The sequence below is a fragment of the Poecilia latipinna genome, unplaced genomic scaffold (assembly GCF_001443285.1).
Source record: "Poecilia latipinna isolate Pla-1442-1.1 unplaced genomic scaffold, P_latipinna-1.0 Scaffold500, whole genome shotgun sequence".
Taxonomy (NCBI): domain Eukaryota; kingdom Metazoa; phylum Chordata; class Actinopteri; order Cyprinodontiformes; family Poeciliidae; genus Poecilia; species Poecilia latipinna.
Genome location: NW_015113116.1, coordinates 293,880 through 314,323, shown reverse-complemented (window position 1 = coordinate 314,323; position 20,444 = coordinate 293,880). Strand labels below are relative to the sequence as shown.

General features: G+C 37.1%; 3 protein-coding genes across 4 annotated transcripts in view; all 3 read left to right on the top strand.

Annotated features, from left to right (window-relative positions):
* LOC106952237 (CD209 antigen-like protein 2) overlaps window positions 1-2,044 on the top strand; it is a 16,219-nt gene extending 14,175 nt beyond the window's left edge. The window contains exon 6 of the mRNA XM_015040233.1: window positions 1,028-2,044. Coding sequence (XP_014895719.1) covers window positions 1,028-1,193 — 166 coding nt within the window. The 3' untranslated portion in view covers window positions 1,194-2,044. The remainder of the gene's footprint in view (window positions 1-1,027) is intronic.
* Window positions 2,045-6,496: 4,452 nt separating this feature from the next.
* On the top strand, window positions 6,497-13,831 carry gnb3b (guanine nucleotide binding protein (G protein), beta polypeptide 3b). 2 transcript variants are annotated; one of them, XM_015040230.1, is made up of 9 exons: window positions 6,497-6,755; window positions 8,491-8,607; window positions 8,789-8,934; window positions 9,727-9,790; window positions 10,201-10,357; window positions 10,435-10,501; window positions 11,462-11,663; window positions 12,499-12,715; window positions 12,834-13,831. In XM_015040230.1, exons 2-9 carry the CDS (start codon window positions 8,539-8,541, stop codon window positions 12,938-12,940), a joined length of 1,029 nt encoding a protein of 342 aa, XP_014895716.1. In that variant the 5' UTR covers window positions 6,497-6,755; window positions 8,491-8,538; the 3' UTR covers window positions 12,941-13,831. The 2 variants fall into 2 exon arrangements, with proteins under 2 accessions (XP_014895716.1, XP_014895715.1); XM_015040229.1 differs by having other exon boundaries at window positions 6,498-6,768.
* Window positions 13,832-15,241: 1,410 nt separating this feature from the next.
* tpi1a (triosephosphate isomerase 1a) lies at window positions 15,242-20,271 on the top strand. Its single transcript, XM_015040232.1, has 7 exons — window positions 15,242-15,487; window positions 16,531-16,654; window positions 16,990-17,089; window positions 17,552-17,669; window positions 18,288-18,373; window positions 19,183-19,270; window positions 19,595-20,271. The coding sequence occupies exons 1-7, from the start codon at window positions 15,379-15,381 to the stop codon at window positions 19,711-19,713; spliced, it is 744 nt and encodes a 247-aa protein (XP_014895718.1). The 5' UTR covers window positions 15,242-15,378; the 3' UTR covers window positions 19,714-20,271.
* Window positions 20,272-20,444: the final 173 nt, after the last annotated feature.

The following is a 20,444-nucleotide window of genomic DNA, read 5'->3' as shown; positions in this document are numbered from 1 at the left end:
ATGCCAACTTGGCATATTTTATAAGAAGCTCCTGATTTCCGTTCCTCATTTTAAAAGTCACAAACTTGTGTTATTCCCCAATTGTCACCTACATTCCTGATGTTCCTCTTTTTTTTCCCCTCTGTATATTTTGTCTCTATTTTTTTTTCCTTCCATTTGAGTGTTTTGCTCCATTTCAAACTTTCATGCAGAGTTCACCACTTTTTTATGCTGACTGCAGCTGTTTATTTCCAAACTTCTAAATGGACAAATATATGTTGAAATCACTTCAATTTGTACCATTTTGTTTATTGGTTACCATACAATTTTATGATGATTTAGATTTTATGATTTTATTCATCATTATTATTTGGTATGCCTTGCAAACAAATTAACACTTTTTAAACCTTTTTTGCCACCTTTTATGCATTTATTTCATTAGGGTTTATGTGACACAAATGCAACACAAAATAGTGGATAGTTGCTAATTTAAAAACTGTGCATGTTTTTGATTTTGTATTCATTTGTATATGTCTGCTCTAGTGTTTTAGAGTACCCTGCACCTGCTGTGCACAGTCCTCTTAGCAAAATAGTTCAACCACAAGAAGTGCCTTGGAACATAAAATTGTCTTATTGGTCTAGACTTTGACTTGGCCATTCTTAGCCATTCAATTTACCTCCATCTTATCTACAGATTGTCTTCTCTTTAGCGCCATCCATCAGTGCTCAGAAAAATCTTCACGCCTTGGGGTGTTGTTTAATTCTTTAATCCTGATTTAAGTGTGAAAGTTTCTTTACTGAACTCTCTTTTGGTGTGTTTCTTTCATGCTGTTGTTCTTTAGCAAATCTCTGAAACCTTCACCAAAGGTTAAAGTTCAAGTTTCAAAGTGCTTTCCATGATACAGTGGCAGAATACAAACACACAGCATAGTAGTAGATTTTTATTATGGAAAAATAAACATGTTGCTTTTCACCAGTTGCTTGTACCTGTTAAGTGTAATGTTATCGACTAAAGAGCTTACTTTATCTTTGTCTCTCTTCGCAAAAGTTTCTGGGAGGAAAACGAGCCCAATAACCACATAAATGAGGACTGCGGTTACATCGTCAAGACGCAGGTGATGGAACGTGTGGCGACAAAGAGCTGGTACGATGCCCCCTGCAGCATGGTGTTGCCCTACATTTGCGAGAAGGAGATGGGCGGTACCACACAATAGTGAGATGTTACCAACAAGACTGGCTAAAGTGAGACCTTGAGTCAGCTGGTCGTTTTATTTTACAAAGAGGTTGTTTTACTGGAATATAGAATTGGTGTATCTGTGGTTGTGTTTGTGTGGGATTTTATGTAATTTCAGTAATTTCTAATTTGTATTTGATTAGAATGCACTTTAAGATGCCAACATTTCTGATCATTTGAAAGAATCAGCAGCAGATTTTGCAGGATTAAGTTAAACCACTATTTAATCACTATTAAATCACTCAAATTATTAAAATGTGTGTAAAAGGGATCTTGTGAATTTCCAATGTTTTTCAGGTTAACTGTATTTGACCTGTTGTTGTTTCAGCAATTTATCAGATTAACACAAATAAACTAAATCTGTGCTATAGTTTCTAGTCTGCCGTTAAATCTAGTGGTTTGTTTACCTCTGGTTCTATGTTTATCTGTTTATCTGTTTTTGTCAAGGGCAGTTTATTACTTTTTATAATAATGCTGCAAATGAAGATTTTAATGAACAATGTAAAACCCTTTACTGAAATGATGTGTTGTATTTTTTTTAATCAATCATTTGCTTCCATTATCAATAAGCAAATCCAAAAACCTATTTTTGACTTTATATATGGCCATATTCATGTTTTAATCAAGTTTAAAAAATATGAAAGGAGTTGTTTTAAGTATGACAAAAAATACAGTTATTCCAAAAAGGAAATTAACACTAAACATTCAGGGGCTCAATTTTCTACTCCGGTCACTCCCAGCAGGTGGCAGTGCAAACTGTCAACAGGTACCTTTGTGAATTTGCTTAGGCTTCTCAAGCTCCAACTAATAAACTGGGTTCATTCATTAACAACACCACTAGTCCTTTGTTTTTAGTCTTTAAAAAAGACGGACATTAATCTCATTATTTTCAAATTAATATATTTATATGTAAAATCTCTGCACATTGAGAACAAGTTAGAAAATGCCTTGTTTATGTGCACAATAAAGCTGACTGGTTCTGATTTTGATCATGGTTCAGAGCAGTGCATGTCAGAAGTTAACATGCAGACATGGTCCATGTTTATGTGATTATGTTTATTGAGATCACCATCATGTTTTGCTTTTTGTAGTTTACATTAAAAAAAAACTACAGTCAACTGGTGCTGCAGTAAGAAGGTCCTGGGTTCAAATCCCAGCCCGGGTCTTTCTGTGTGCATGTCCTGCCCCTGAATCCCACAGGTTCTCTCTGGCTTCCTCCCACAGTCCAAAACTATAACTTAGGTTAGTTAATGACTGCATGAGACAGCAGGTAAGTGATATTTCATTTCTTTAAAGTCCCACTTGCTTATTGCTTACACAAAACAAATCTAAATCCCTCTACATCCAGTTTTCCGTGTGACTCTGTCCTCTCTCTGTGTTCTCAAAGTGGACTAAGAGCTTCACTGAATGAAGAGGCCAAAAGGGGAGAGAGTTAGAGTGCAGGGTTTTGCTCCTGAGCTCGTTACAACTGAGAGATACCAGGAAGCAAGATAGCCCTCTTCTGTCCCAGTTCATTAGCCTGGATTACAGCCTGAGACTTACTGCAGGAGAGTGGGATAGAGCAGCACAGCGGCTCTTCACTCAAACTGTGAAACAAATAGAGCAGGAAATCTCCATTTCAGTTCTGTTTCTGGAAATTGTGCTCAGATTTGTTGTAATGAGAAATGCATCACTGCAACAGGACTTTTAACACAGCACCTACTGTTTGCTTCGTTCATGCTTTCTCTGTAACTAAGGGAGAAAATTATTTGACAATGTTTTTTGAAAAAAAAAAAAAAGAGGTCTAAAAACTTTCTAAAATTGATGCATGAATTTCCTCAATGCAAATTTCCTCCTAAGAAAACTGGATGCTGTGTTGTCCTTTCTTATGTCTGTTCAGGCAGTCAATCGAATGACAAAAGAAAACAGAGAGTCAGCAACATTACCTTGAAGAAAGCATAGCAATTTTTGCCTATGGCTTTAAGAAACCTAAAAATAAAACTGCATTGCTCTAAGAAAGAACAGTATCATTTGACATCTCACATGAAAAAATGATCAAATGTAGATATTAAATGCAATGATCTTCTTTCACCCAAAAAACTTTATTTTTTGTTAGCTTACCAAGCAGATTAAGGGCACTGCACTCATTTGACCCACATCTCACCTTCCTATTAGAAAGCATTGCTCTGTTTGTTTACTGTTTATTCCAAGCCAATAAGAAACCCAATACAACACAATGTGACGGAATTTCTTTGCACTTGGTATGAAAAAAGAGAAAGAAAAAATAAATATAATGTACTGTAAAATACAGAAAGAAAAACAGCAACAAAAAGAACAACAAAATAATGTGCTGGAAAGACGTAGGATGAAGAAAAACATTTTCTCCCACATTACTGACTCATCAGACCCCCTTCCCAACAGCCTTGTTACTTGTCCATTATATCTTGATTTGAACTGAAGAATCTGTGGACATTGTTTGAGCTGTGTGCCCAATCGGTTCCAGAGTTTAACACCACAGATAGACACACACAAACACCACTTTCATCTTAACCTCATTTAACCTCTTCTCCTTGTGTAAAAATATTTTAAATATTTGTAGATAGCGCGTTTTTATTGGCTTTATATAGAAGTTTGACCCCAAAAGGTTCTGCAAAATAAGGAAAAAGTCTATAATTTGGACTGCCAGAATAAGGAAGGCATGATCAAATGATTCTATTTTATGTATAATTTTCCCAGCATGTTTTTGGAGATGTTTTGCTATGCATTATTTTCTAAGAAATATTTAGCCTTTTTAATAACTGAGACACCTTTAAAAACTTTACTTGTATCTGATGTGTGGTTTCCAACTTCATTTTCTCTGGGTAGTCTTTTCCAAGAATTAAATGTTTGATAGAGTCTATAATGTTATTGTTATATCACACCCTATTGGTATAGATACTCAGTAGCTTTACCAAGTACATTATGTATTTGTGTTTTACATTACTTTGGTATAAAAGCTTATCTGTGATGTCATTTTAAAAGTTAAGCAACTTCATCTCTCACCAATATTGTGAAAAGATAAAGAAGTTCAATTTTCATTCCTTGTGAATTTTTCTTTTTTTCTCCCCAAAGTGGAATAATAAAGGTGTAGAGACAGATTACTATACTCCATTATGATAAAGTTTTGCTTGTCAAAAATCAAATGTACTGTGTTAGTCAACTTATCCAGAGCCTGAAAAGCACAGAGGGATGGTTCAGTTTCCTTCCTTACTCTGGATGGATTTCCAGTTCAACACGGAAACAAAAGGGACAATCAGACCAGCAAGTGCATCACCGAGACAAAGGTTTTGTGATCAGATTAAACTTAATGCTAAAGACAAACATGCATGAAGTTCTCATTCGGGAAGAGTTTAGTGTGACTTACAGCAGGTTTTATTTTTAGACTGCATCACGTGAGCCTGAGGAAAGAGATAAACATTTCACAAGTGTTTTAACGTCTTAGGCAGACAAAGAGCCAGCTGGAACACTTTCAAGAGAATAGAGTTAGTCTCACCTGATGATGCCCATACTTGATTTTCTAGTGTTCTGGTGTATAAAGACAACCAGAGTAAATACAAAATTCAGGCATGTCTTTTTGTTGTATCATGAAATAGTTGTGAAACTGAATCGGACCTTTTGTCATAATGACTTCATAGCATAGATGTTTTGTCTTTAAACCACTGTGCAACTAATTCAGAGGTCCTCATGATTCCTTCAGCTGTTATTCAATATTTCTACAAGACGATTTTGTTGTTGCTTTTGGATGATGACTTCTTCTTTTCTGAACGGCCTTTCAGTTCATGTCAACACCAAACTCATATTTCTGTGGATAATCTCTCTCTGTCTCTCTTATCAGCATCAACCAGCATCATCATTGGGTCTGTACCTTTTCCTCTGGGGTTGACACTCAACACCAAACCACATCCATCCCCAGGATTGTTAAATCTCTGAACAGAGTTGGGTCAATTTAGAGATTTAGATTGTATTGAAATCTTCATCTAAAAGCGCAGCATTGCACTTCCCAAAATGTGTGATATAAATTAATATTGTGATTAAATTTTATAGGTCCAAAAAGACTTGTTTCATTTAGAGCTTAAATTGTCCAATGAGTACGGAATCATTTAAACATGTTCTTAGATTTAGCTCCCAGAATATGTGCTTTTTTTGCATCCTCTTTTTAGCTTCATATTTTTGAAATATTCAGTCAAATTGTGCACTTTTATCTGGAATCGAAGCCATTGGCAGAAAATCATATTTTATATGAAACTTCAAGAATTCAAACATGCATCAGGCTCCCAGTCCTGACCTCCATCCTTCCACTTTAATGAAAAGAGGTGATCTAATTACCATTAGTTGCCCCACCTCCTCTAAATTTGCCCACCCAGAATTCCTGGAAGAAAGAGTGCAAATCCTCCTGACGTTGCAAGTCAGATTACGAGATGCCAGAGGGGTAGACCAAACAAGATCAAACCAAAACCTTCTCCACTTCGCATCGGAACATGGCTCAAGCCCTCGTCGCCTGCTCTCCTGTTGGCCTCTACATTCTCCAGGTGCCAACCGGTCTTGGAGTGCTTATAGGAGCAACGAAGCCTTTCATGAAGACCTGATCACTTTGGACAGGCTCTGAGAGCATATCTTTTAGTTGCAGTGCATCTCTTTAGTTGCAAAAATCACCTGAAGGTTTTCTGAAAAAGGCACAATGCTACGGTTGACTCTTGATCCACTTTTTGTCCCTACCTCTGCAAGTCAAGTGTGACGCATGTTTAGCCCGACCCGCTCTAATTCCCTAACGAGATTGCCCGTCCCCGGATATCTCATAAAACCCCGATTAACCAGGCTCAGCTCATTAGCTCTGCCAAACCAATTCGCCCCTTGTCAACCTCCGCTCCTAACTAACCGTCCCATCAACCCCAGTAGTCATGAAAAACTAAAAAACACAAGTGACTGCAAGGACATGATGGTTAAAACACCTGAGTTAATTCAATGATGCCCATTTAACCATTTCTATTGTTTTCTCCAAAGGTTTTGTGAAATTTGAATTAATGATATCTACTTCAGAATCATTTGTGTGTTTGGGGAAAGAAAAATAAATTACTTAATTTCTTTGCAAATCTCAAATCCCTCAGGTTTCCATCTACATTTTTCACTTAACTTCCTGCCTTCCTTTGGTTCCTCACCTGCTTTTGTCATTTGACCTCATAACCTCTTTTTTTTTTCTTCCAATCAGTTTACCTGTTGCACTCTGCCACGTTCCCTCCCCCTGATTCTCTCAGTCTCTCTCTTTCCCTCTCTGTTTCCATCTTTGTGCTTTATCCCTTCATCCCTTATCTCCTTTATCCCTTCCAATCCTCATCTGTTCTTCACAGTGGAGGAAGGGCAGGAGAAAGAGAGAGTTTTTTTGCAGGTGAAGCTAGATCGGCAGTCTGCATTGGGTAGAGCATCAGAGGAGCCGGCGAACCTGGGACTGTGGAATCTAAACTCATAGGGACCACAGAGCCGGACTAGGACCAGCAGCTGCCCGGTTGCAGGAGACAAGGTCCTAACTGTGAGTGGAAAAGGTGAGTTTCTGCTTAAATGTTTCTGGGCAGGCGATTCCACTACTGTTAAAGGAAGATTTTTAAAACATTGCTTCACCATGGAAATGCAGGCAAACTGTGCCAACCATAGATCTCTTTTGCATCTCCATTTTGTGATTTTCTTTCACTGATTTCAGGAATATAATTCATCCACAATTCTCAAGGAGCCACTAAAGGTTTTTGTCCTCATCCAAGCAACCACTCCAGTAGCTTCAAGCTAGCACTAGATAATAAGCTCATTTTGAGACCTTACCCTTGACTGCTTTCATCATTTTGTTGTCAGTGTTTGGATTAAAAACAAGCGCCCAAAGAAGATCTTAGTCTCAGGTGAAAAAGATGTAACCAAACTTAAAACCGATTCCTGCCTCTAAGATTTCTTCTGCAAGACTTTTTCTCATGAAGAGAATTTCTGGTTTTATGATCTGTTTTCCACCTAAAAAAGTAGAACTCACGTTAGATGTTTTATGTACTGGATCTAAGACACTCTACCTGCGTGTGCTGGTGATGGTTCTGACTCCAAAAGAACAATTTCTTTCTTCATCATCTTCCACATCACCTCGCTCTTTCCCTGATCCCGAGGTAAAGAGTAGTAATCGGATGAGAGGAGATTTGGCCGTAAAGCCTCCTCTGAGATCTCCAGGATTTAAACCCCTGCAGCAAACCCACCTCAGAAACCCCTCAACATCGAAACTACTCCACTTCCTGTCTTCCCATCTTCTACCCTCCACCCTGTCACAGGTTCAGTCCTCTATATGTGCAGTAGACAGGCCAGCAATCCATTTAATCTCCATGATAGTGATATTTTATCGTGTGCAAGATGCTGGGGTCAGGAGGGTTTTTTCCGTCCTACTCAACAAGTTCATATTTCTGCTGACACTTTACATTTTCTTGCTGTTCTGTTCACTATGAGTTGCATACGGTGTGCAAGTTTTGTTTTTTAAATCCTAAGTTCCTGAAATGTAATTTTTAATAGAACTAGGACAAAAAGTGAACAAAATACTCTATAAAAAGATACATATCATGTAAAAATCCTTCGAGCCTGTTTGATTTTAGCCTTGAACGTTGGCCTCAGTAGGGTGTAAGCAGGTTCTTGGCATTAAATTTGTTAGACGTCAGTATCCCATTACAGAGTATTAGTCATACTGTACACTTCAGCACGCAAGGCTTTTGGGAATTTTTGCTTCTTTTTTGACAATGAACCCTTCATGTGTTGTTTGAAAAGGACACAACTGACTGAATACCTTATATTTATGATTATTACTAATGTCTTCAAACAGCAGATAAACAGCTTTTTCAAATGTTACGTATGTACAGCAGATGAGCACAAAACAGGACTCACCCTTTTCCCCTCACTTTATTCTTCTTTTCATAAAATTTTTACTGTATCCTCTTTTTCATACCTCCCTATTTTATCCTTCTTACCATTATTTGACCTGTCAGGATTATAACATCAGTTTTGGATTACATTAGCAGAATCTGATTTTTGTGATTTGATAGTGCAGCAGAAACCAACCGCTCTAGTTGGATAAATCAAGGTCACTCACTGATCCAGAGAAATTGCAGAAGATGTTAGTGTAATTTACTGCTGTGTCAGCTGAAAGGAAGTTTATTTATCTTAGTAAAATAAGAGCGATATATCAAGCTGAAGTAATTAAAATGTCCTCCTTACCTTACTGTTCTGTCTTGTGCTCCGTTTTGCCACAGAGTGATTGTGTCATCTTCCATCAGTAACATCCTCCAGCGACTGTCATCATGGCAGCTGAGAAAGCTGAAATGGATGCACTGAAAAAGGAGTGTGATGGCCTCCGTGCTCAGATTGAGGTGAGCATTTCCTGGATGACACAAACTACTTCCTGTAGGAACTCCTTAAAACTTTCAGACAGGAAGCAATATCTTTATCAGGGTATTTTCATCTGGCCTGACTTTTATTACATCGTTTATCCATTAAGATTTCTTCAAACTTGATTATTCTAACATATGTATTCTCTCATGTGGCCACTAGGCGGCGCGTAAGGCCGCGAACGACACCACCATGACAGCAGCAGCTAATGGCGTGGCGCCTGTGGGCCGAGTCCAGCTGAAGCTCCGGAAGACCCTCAAGGGCCACCTGGCAAAGATCTATGCCATGCACTGGTCAGCAGATTCAAGGTAACAGGATGGGAAATTCTAACTTTTTATTGAATATTGTGCCTGTTTTTCATAATGTTTGATTTATTTTTTTAGCTCAAATAATAGCCAAAACTATGATTTGAGCTAAACTAATTGTTTCCCCCCAGAGAAAGTATATTTATTGAAATGTCACGATTTGACATTTGAATAAATCTTGTTTCTGTAATTTACTTCAGTAACTCAGGTGGAACATTATCATCTTAAATAAAAACATCTTGATTTATTTTCTCTGTAAAAGAAGAGCAAGGAAAAGCAAGATTATATTTTATAACCAGGAGCTTAAAGCTCTATTTTTTATGTCTCATCTCTGTCTTCTAACTCATTATATATATATATATATATATATATATATATATATATATATATATATATATATATATATATATATATATATATATATAAATGACCAGTGGGTTAAACAGTAAAAAAAAGTATTTATATTTATAAAGATGATCAGTTTTACTTGTTTTCTATTGAACTGGATATCATGTTTCTTATTCCAAAGGTTTGTAACTTATTTCAAAGCTTTCAAATTCAGACACCACATTGAACATTGTGAAGAATTAATTATTTTTTGAAAGAAATATTTTCAAAACATTTTAACTCTAGTCAGATCCCACATGCTCTGGTAAAAAACATCCATCCACCCATTTTCTTAATTATCTCAGGGTCACAAGAAGGTAGAAAACAACCATTTCTGGGTTTTTTTAAATATTTTTTTCTATTCTAAAAACCAGCTGTATTTACAGTGATGTTGTGTTCCTCTCCAAGGCAAATGGTCAGTGCATCACAGGATGGCAAGCTTCTAATCTGGGACACGTTCACTGGAAACAAGGTAGGATCACACCCAGTACTTCATCAAATGTGAACTCTGTTGCCTAATGACTTATTGCTTAATTGTCCTATTTCAAATTCTTATGAACAGTGGTTTGGCATAAATTAAAAAAATATATGTGTTATACTTGCATGCTTATTTTTTCTGACCCAATGTGATTTAAGCATCAGCAGAAACCCATAAAGCAGCTAGTTGAACTTAAGTTCTTGCAGAAATTCCAACTTGAATAAACTTTCTAATTGAAAGTTAAGTTGGTGAAGTCTCCTTACTGTTCTGTGAGTTTGAACGGAGGACACATTGACGAGACAAATGACAGAAAACACCTAAAGGATAAGTTTGATTAAGTCATACTAGTGACTAAAACCTTTGACTGAATGAACTCAACAACTATCCTGAATTTCTCTTCTCAGTTGACTGCTGTCCCCCTGAAGTCTGCTTGGGTAATGAGTGTCGCCTTCGCTCCTTCTGGTAACCTGGTGGCCAGCGGTGGTCTGGATAACATCTGCACAGTCTATAACATTAAGGCTGCCAGTCCCAAGACCCTCAGGGAGCTGGACGCACACACAGGTGAGGACAAACCATGTCTGCTACCTTAAAAACTTTAACGTAACCCACTTTAAATAAAAATGGTGTCTCTCACACAGGTTACTTGTCTTGCTGCCGTTTCCTTAGTGATTCTGAGATCCTGACAGCTTCTGGTGACACCACCTGGTGAGTTCCTTACAGATAAAAACTCATTTATCCGTCCAGGAGCCATTTGTGGATGGATTTTTGTGTGGCTCACAACTGTAAATCAAGAATGATGAAACTAGCTTTCCCAGGACAAGTGGGGAAGAAAATTATAACCAAGAATACTCTATTGGTTTAATTAAGATATTGAATGTTTACTTTGTTATTGAGCAGATTAAAAGTTCCAATATAATTTTGATTGATATTTTAGTCTTTAAAAACGTAAAATAAACAAATAATTGGGCCTGCAAGAAGTTTAGACTTGACAATTTTGGTCCACATGACAAAAAAATAGGAAACTAAGGTTATGTATCTCTATAACTCTTTATAAATTTAGACTTTATTCATGTTTAAAATAAAGGTAAATCCCTATTAGTCTCTTAGTTCATTTATAAAAGTCAAAACCTTTTTAGTAAACATTCACAATGACAACAATCTGATCTTTTTTACATACTTGAAAATTAAACATTTTTGCAATCGATGTGGGTTTTAAATAATTTACTTTATTTTATTTTATTTTTTTTACCTTTTTCAACTTTGACATAGCTCTAATAACTAAAATAAATCCTTAATATCAAACAACTGCAACCTGCAATTTGTGCCCTTTCTGCTTTCCATATTTAGCCGGTTTTAGTTCACTTCTTCTGCAGTGTAGAAAAAATTATTATGTAAATTATATGAATGTTATGTTATTTCATGTACCCTATTAATTTTATATTAATTTAACAATGTAATGATACTTTATATCAATGATTTTTTTATTTTCTATATTAATTTTCAAGTAGGTTGCTGTGCCATTGGCAAGACATGTAATTATCTGTGTGTCCTGCCAATGTGTTGTTTCTGACTGCTTGTATGGTTTTAATGCTCACATTAAATACACAAATCCCAATAATTAGATTCAAAATGCCACCAACATGCCATCCATCTTAACTGTCCTAGCTGCCTGTGGGACCTGGAGACGGGCAAGCAGAAAACGGTCTACACCAACCACATCGGCGACTGCATGTCGCTGGCCCTGTCTCCGGACATGAACCTGTTCATCTCAGGAGCCTGCGACTCTCTGGCCAAGCTGTGGGACCTGAGGGAAGGAACCTGCAAGCAGACCTTCTCCGGACACACCAGTGACATCAACGCCATTTCTGTGAGGATTGTTTGTTTTACAAGAATCAAGAAATCCCTTTAATAGAGTCTGTAGGACAATGTGAAGTATGTTTAAATATCACAAAAAAAAAAAAAACTACCTTCAATCACCAGACTTAAACAAATTTAAGAACACAGGAAAAATCAAGCCAGTCTTGAAAGTGTTAGGAAGTCATTTCTAGTGGTTTCAGTGAGTTGACAAAGGCCTGTCTCATTCTGCCAAAAAACATCCTGGTGTTTGTTCATGTGATATTAAAAACTGTGCCACACCATCATCCTTCTGCTACTTCCTGTCATATTTTTATCATTTCCACCATTAGTAACATCTGGTTATGAATCATCTGACTTGTGTGATGCGAAAAAAGTGCTTCCATTGCAGTTTTGCAAAATACACTATTTTAAAATAGCAAAAAAAAAAAAAAAAAAAAAAAAAAACATAATCCTAGTGCAAAACCACTTTTTCTAAAGATGAGTTTTTAAACAAAAAAAATACTGGCATTTTTCTATTCAGCCAATTTAGTTTTGTGATTCCAACTTGCACAATTTTATGGACAATGGAAGCGCAGATTTTGGCAGAGATCACTAATATTTCATCCTAGTCGCTGCTACCAAGTGTGGCAAAACCAGAGATTATTCTAAGATAGCAATTAGTTTTTCACTCAGGGCCCTGCTGGTTTAGAAAGTTGCATTTTGTTTATCCTCTGGTTATCATTCTCCAATCTAAATCACTTAAATGTGACAAAATCCTTCACAATTTTTTCTTCGCAGCTCCATATTACACCAATCTTTGCCATCTTTTCCTCAGACACTTTCACTTTTTTTCCTTCCACTTTCAGTTCTTCCCCAGTGGAAATGCCATCATCACAGGCTCTGATGACTGCTCCTGCAAGATGTATGACCTGCGCTCCGACCAGGAGGTGTCGGACTACACGGACACCAGCCTGAACGCCGGCGTCACATCTCTGGCCCTCTCCAACTCCGGCCGTCTTATCTTTGCAGGCTATGACGACTTCAACTGCCACATCTGGGACTCACTGAAGGGCGAGAAAGTCGGTGAGAGCTCTTTAGTTTTTCTACGATCATGGCTTTGTGGATGTGTTAGCTCACACGTATGCAAGCAAGAAGACAAGTGCATCATCTATTTACTTGCAATTCACCCCCTGTCCTGCAGGTGTGCTCTCCGGCCATGACAACAGGGTGAGCTGCACCGGCGTCCCGGCTGATGGAATGGGTGTCTGCACAGGATCCTGGGACAGCTTTCTCAAACTGTGGAACTGAGGCATTTCAGTGGGAGGAAAACATCTCAGGAAGAAAAGAGGAGGAGTAGAAATGAGGAGGAAAGAATAAAGAAATGAAGGAAAGAGGAGACATTATGTAAAAAAAAACAAGGAGGATCCATGAATAAAAAAAGGCCTCCTCTTCTTTTCTTCCTCTCTTCTTCCTTAATAATGTATGCAAAACATAAGTGGTTGCGAATGAGCCTCATTGTGTAAATGGCACCAGGGAAACAATGTGTGATGCACCCTGCTGAATGTGCTGAAGAACTTCAGTGTTGTCATTTTAAATAACGAAACATGTTTTTAAAAATAGCACAATTAATCTAAATGTTGCCAGAGCAGGAAAAAAAAAGCTCTGGATCAGAAACACATAGAGGTTTTTGTCAATAAAAGGAGATCAAAGGCATAAGCACTGAAGACAAAGTTATAGAAGAACATTTTATTTTTTTTCTCGAGATCATTAAGCTGTAAAAGAGCCCTGGACTTCCATAGATCAGGTATTTATACCTGATAGTGCACCAATTAGACTGAAGTTGATGTACAGTGTTTTTTTTTTTTCTTTACTTTTTTGTCAGACTATACACACACCAAGTGTAAATATATTGCAAAAAGTCATCATTGCTCACCTCCTAAGAACAGACAGAGTTTAACACGGTGGAGTTACACCAAGTGGATGTGAAGAAAACCTCCAAAAAGAAAGTTTCAGTCTGGAAGCTGGTAGACTGGGCTGCAGGGCGGCTGTCTAATCAGAAAAAAACATTCTGTAAAAACATATAAACTGAATTTCATCCCCCTCAGCCTGTAGTTATTGTACAAGTGTTCAACTCTAATGTACAAAAGGCAAAAATGTTTCCTGAAAATATTTCTAATAAATAGTTCTGCATTAACGTTATGTTGGAGTTTGTGTGTTTTTGTCTCTGTTCCCAAACGTACCTGCATCTCCTTCTAACAGTGAACTTTTTCCACATCAGAGCCAGAAACTTGAATGTGTTTGGCATTTTCATTATGTCAAGGTAATGCATAGCAGCATCTAACTGAAATAGAAATGGAAAACCAGAGTTTTTCAATATTTTCACCAGAAGAACTTAGGAATTGTGGTCTGCATTTTTAATCAGCCTCCTTTGACCTAATAACTAAATCAAATCAAGTGCAAGTATTTACATTGCCTACACAGTGAACAGAGTCCATCTTTGTTTAATCTCAGTTTGAATATGACTGTTTCAGTGAAGGCCTCTGATGTTTCTTAGACAATGCTATAGAACAACAGAACAAGGAACACAGTAGAAAGGTCAGAAGGAAATTTAAAGCAGTGTTATGTTATAAAAGAACAAGTCTAATTAGAATAGCTCACACAGTTCTGTTCAGCTCATTTTCTGAGAACGGAAAGACCATTTATCAGAAAATCAGCCAAAAGCTGCATGGAGGAGTTGCAGAGATCTACAACTCATCTGGGAGAATCTGTTAACAGAACAACCTTTAGACTTGAACTCTAAAATTTCACTGTAGAATATTGGCAAAACAAAATTTCCAACAACTTCCTTTTTTGCTGACCTCTCTTGGTACTTTAGCTTCCTCCACTCACATTGTTGGGCTAATTGGTTTCTCCAACTTGCCCTCGCATGTGTGTGTGTTGTTTGTCCTCTATCGCCCAATGACTGCTGGGGACAGAGGCACCAGACTTCTTTGGAACCCTTCAGGTACGACTGAGTATAGACAATGAATGGATGAAAGCTTTACAGTTGTATGTCCGATTCCCACGTGCTTCATTTTAATGTCCTCTTGTGACATTAATAGAAGCTTCTCAATTCTACTAGTTGATTTCGTCTGTGGGAAGGAAGCTGCTTATATTTACTGTCACCAACCAGTATAAAGTTTTTCTATGCCTCATTATAAAGCCTTTGAAGATGTAAGTTTATAGACTTGTTTGTATTTTCTTATCTCATTATAATGCACTTCCTTTTAAAAACAAAAAGCACTTTATTTTCATTTCAGGTAAAATTTTCAATGATGTATTAATTAATGTGTTCGCATGCCTTTCAGTATATAGATACTTGGAGAAATTAATGAATCAGTCTTAAAAATTCAGATGACAAATGTACATCATTATTTTAAAGTAGTGCACTCAGCCTAATGGTCTCAGATTTTTGTTTTATTTTTTAGTGTGAAATAAATGCTTAGTGTAGTAGACAATTTTACAACAGCAATTAAGAAAATGCAACATTTTAAAGTCTGCTTTTGTTCGCACAGCAGGAGGCGCTATAACCACCCATAAAACTTGCTCCACCTCGGTCTTTTAATCCCAACTCAGAAGAAGTCGGATTTTCGCAAGTACGTTTGGTAATGATATTTCCAACAGTTCCTGAACTGCACACCAGCCTGAACTGAACACCGGGGCCTTCATCTCCTCTCTCACCGGGTATCAGCCACCAGCAACCGGCCATGGCGCGGAGGTTCTTCGTCGGGGGAAACTGGAAGATGAACGGAAATAAGGAGAGTCTGGAACAGCTGATCACCATCCTGAACACCGCCAGCCTGGACGATCAGACCGGTAACCCTGACTGATGAGCGGCTGTGGGGTTAGATGCAACGCTCCCTTATAATTATCCGTTATTAGCTGTGTTTTCTAAATAAAAGTGTTAAATAAATATAGGGATGCAGCTCGAGGTGGAGTCATGTGATCAGGATGACTTGCAAAAAGTCCTCTGACGTTTTTGTCTTTAAGTATTGGGAAGTAACTGAGTACATTTACTCAGTTACTTGCACTTCACTTGAGAATGTTTTCTACATGAAATAATCTATAGTTTCTTTCAGACCATGAGTTAAAATTGAGCACAGAATAAAATCTCTTATTGTTTTTGTACTTTTAGAAAACATAAATCATATTTGAATAAAAATATATATGTATTTTGTTAGGATTTGATTGCAAGGGTCTTGTTGCTAGGCTTGATAATTATTATTATAATAAAAATTTTAAAAGCGTACATCTAATGTAAAAAACAATTAATTGTAAAAAGAGCACCTTAAATGCAATTTCTTAACAGAAAATCTTGGATAGTTATTTCACCCCTATGCATCATTTCAAATTTCTAAAAGCAAGAACCAACTTTCATTTTTTAGTGCACCAAACATTTTCCTTCCTCTCTATGCATCTACTTTTACAGATAATTATCAATATCTCTAGTGTTTATTTTAACTTAAATTCTCTGAGCTACATTTTGGGTGCATGTAAGACAAGTTTACTTACTTACTAATCTAAGCTGGGGGGTTAATGTTTTTTTTTTGTTCTTTTTGTTGTTGTTTTTCTGTTTTCAAAGTGCATTAAATATAAAGTTTATTATTTTCCCTATAGGGTTTACCATTAATAGATTAAAAAAAGCCACATATGAAAGATTTTGAGTAAACACATAAAGAATCCAGGATTGAAAAGTGTGAATAATTCAAAATAACAAAGAATAATGTCCAGTTTTGATACATCATCAAACAGGTTTTAGTAATTATGATCCTTATAAAATTACATTGCTTTGAAACTGCTGTTGCAGACAAGAAAAAGCAACACTGAACTAACAGATAAATCTTCTGTATTGTTTTCAGAGGTGGTGTGTGCTGCTCCTTCCATCTACCTGGACTTTGCTCGGTCCCTTCTGGATCCTGGAATCGGGGTCTCAGCCCAGAACTGCTACAAGGTGGCGAAAGGAGCATTTACAGGAGAGATCAGGTGTGTCAGCCACTGAGAGACAAAATAGTAAAATAAAAAAACAAACATGGTTCTGACTGACTTTATGTTTCATATAAGTGCTTCTTTTCTTATCAACTAAGGGTTGGAAAACCCTAAAGTCTTCCCATATGTCATATGCTCAGATCTGTGTTGGAGGAGGTAAACTCTGAGAACATTGGAAATGTGTTTTAGAAAATGAAAAACAGATTTCAACATTTTCCAGCGCTGTAGTAAAATCATACTTTGTTAAAATAAATACAATCTGTTGTAGTTCAGCTCTTTAAGAGGTGGCCTGCTCCCCACCATGTCCCCCCCCCCCCTCTGCCTCCTTCCAGCCCGGCCATGATAAAGGACTGCGGGGCAGACTGGGTGATCCTCGGACACTCAGAGAGGCGCCATGTGTTCGGGGAAAGTGATGAGCTAATCGGCCAAAAGGTGAGACTTTATTCCTGCTACAGACTGTTTATTTCACAGACTGACTGCTATGTCTGTCTGCGTCATTAGAAAATTATAGTTGAAGTCCTTTTTTTATTATTCTTTTCAGTTTATTACCCTCAGTTAATTAGAAACATATTCTGTTTCCTAAGACTTTTCCCATTTCTTCTTTAGTGCTGTGAAAAAACAGAAAATTAAACAATCAAAAGTGCAAGAAATCTGTAATAAACAAAATTATTTTTCACAGTACTGTTTGTTGATTTGAATGTTTGAAAATATTTTCTTCTCAGTAAATTAATAAAAAACATCTGGGATTTAAGTAATTTTGTTGCGATAATGGTATCAGGTCATATCTTCGGGATCAAAATGCCTTTATTGTCGTTGAACAGAAGCAAAATGGAATTTCTTACAAACACATGAGATGTGGTAGATAAAGCATTGACTAAGTTATGATATCTGCAGGTTGCTCACGCTCTGGAGAGCGATCTCGGAGTGATCGCCTGTATCGGTGAGAAGCTGGAGGAGCGAGAGGCAGGTACCACAGAAGAAGTCGTCTACGCTCAGACGCAGGTTATTGCAGGTGAACAAAACTTTCATGGTTCTTCCCGGCTCTGTTTTTCTTTTTTGTTTTTTTTTCCATTTCCTTTCTTTTTTTATTTTCTTTGGTCTAAGTTTTACAGTTTCCTTTTGTTTTTTTTTCTGTCTTAAAAAAATATATATTGGCCAACTAACAGATAATTAAATATTGTATTTAAATAGGTTAATTATTACATGAAAAGCGATCAACAAATAAAGTTGGAATGGATTGGGAAGATTGGTTAAAACCTGCAAACCAGTTGTTTTGTGTGTGTTTTACTCTACATTACGTAACCTGATTAATGATCTTTTCTCTGGTCACATGTCGGCCTCATGCATTTTTCTCCTGTACTGAATCTAGGTTGCTCACTGCTTTAAAATGTAAATAGGTCAGTGGACTCTGCTGCAGCAGAAATTTTAGGAGACACAGCTGTGTCTGCAGCTTCCCACTGCTACAAGGACACATTTCCATGTGAACTTTTCTTTCTGTTTGTGTGCAAACGTTTCTTTGCAGACTTTGTGTATTTGCTTGGCGGATTACTCTGTTTATGAACAGATTGGGTTAATTACAGCTTTGAGCTTTCATTTGCAATGCATGGATTAAAGGGATGTTGTGTTGCAGAAAATGTGACGGACTGGGGGAAAGTGGTGCTGGCGTACGAACCTGTTTGGGCCATCGGCACTGGAAAGACAGCCACACCTGAGCAGGTAACTATAAAGAAGGGACAGAGGAGCTTTGGCTGCTTTGTCTCAAGAGGCTTAGAAAGCACAAAAAACTCAACTAAGCCTAAAATAAAACATCAAACAAGAAAAATATGATTGAATGTTTTCTGAATGTTTTCTTTGTCTGAACTGTGCTGCCAGTCCAGAAAAAGTTACGAAAATTAATTTCAGTCATGGACGTCTACAGTTCCATAAAAGTCTTGGGACAAACGTCATCTGGGAAAAACTTGGTAATTGTGACCCAGATGATTTCATAATAACAATTACTTCTACATTTTTTTTTTTTGCCTCCACAGAATAAATTCACTAATGACAAAAGTTATTTTTTTTCTCCGAGTTTCAGTGTGAGATTATCCTGCTGCAACAGAACATATAACATTTATTTTAAGTGTTTTTACACACATTACCACAGCTGCTAAAGGGCGGTGGAGATCTGGATGGAAACGTGACCTAATGTGAATGATTATTAGATGACACCTGAAAAAAGGTGCTTTTCTAGAGCAATTAGGGGCTGCCAGGTAGAAATATAGAGTGGCACAAAAATTTGCAATACAAATGAGAAAGAACAAGAAGAATAAAGTGTCTGACGTAAATACAGGTGTGAAGGAATAAAAACACGAACTTGTAGAAAAACTGGTTTGCATGAACATTCAGATTTAGTGTTTTATTTCCAAGAACTCTTTTATTTTTCTGATATATTTGAATTTGAGAGACTTATTGAACATTCCCAGATTGATTTCTGATTTTATAATTTTACTTACTTGATAGATGTATAATATGTATTCCTTCCTTAGGCTCAGGAAGTTCATGAAAAGCTGAGGGCTTGGTTCAGAGCAAATGTATCAGATGATGTGTCTGAGTCCCTGCGCATCATTTACGGAGGTTAGTGGTGATGCTTTACTGCATTTATTTCTTTTTTGCTACTATATTTAGCTGCTGTAGATATACTTGTCTAGTCGACCAGCTTCTTCTGTCGTCTAATTGGACACTTTTAATTCTTTCTGAAAGATCAGAATAAAGAAGTTAGTGAAGATTTTTTTTTAAAGTTTTGCGTTGTACTTTAAGTGTAGGTCTCCCTTTATTGTTGTGTCTTTTGCTTTTTTCAAGGCACCACTCTCAGTCGTGTTTCAGGTTTATTTCCTCCAAAGCTTTTTTTCTTACTGTTTCACTCACACTAATCGTCTGTTTGCTGGGTGTGTCCTCCAGGTTCAGTCACCGGAGCGAACTGCAGGGAGCTGGCGTCTCAGGGCGACGTGGATGGCTTTCTGGTTGGCGGAGCCTCTCTGAAACCGGAGTTTGTCGACATCATCAACGCACGTGCATAAAGTGTAAAGACGATCACTAAACTGGGATCACATTCACACTATTCTGTCGCACACTGCAGTTTTATGAGAACTAAGCTGACTCATGCACATACAAATGTCTGTTTTTTTCTGAATTTGTTGTTTTTTTTAATGTAATTTAATTCGTATTTGTCTAAAAAGTGAGATATAATTATCACTGAGATATTTTCAGTAGTTTTTAAGTTGAAAAGGACAATCTCATTATTACCTGCTCTTAATTTAACCTGTCAAGTTTTTTTTTTTTTGTAATTGCATCCATCAGTGTAGGTTTGCTTACAAAGTAATGTGATTCTTTTCACTCCTGTAACATTAGTCTCACCTGTATTCTAACACACAGTCTGTAATAATTACTGTTCCAGACAGAATTCCTTAAATTAACATATGCAAAGGAAATGTGAAGAGTCGGTGACTCTCAGTAGGTCTTAAAGCTTTATGACTGTATGTAGCTTCACCCTGGCTCAGGTTGCACTTTAGAAAACGTAGCGATCAGGGGACTGATCATTGTACACTGGAAGAAAATAAATAAAATGTGGGAACGTATTGCAATTGTTTTATCTTTATAAGGAACATTTTTGAGGGCAATTAACAGAAATATGCTTGGGGAAAGCGTTCTGTCTTTATTCATAAATATCTGCATTAGGTCTTTGCATAGAGTGCTTTTACAAACTATTATATGGCTTCCTATGCTGCTTGTGGAGTGTTGGCCTCTTTCT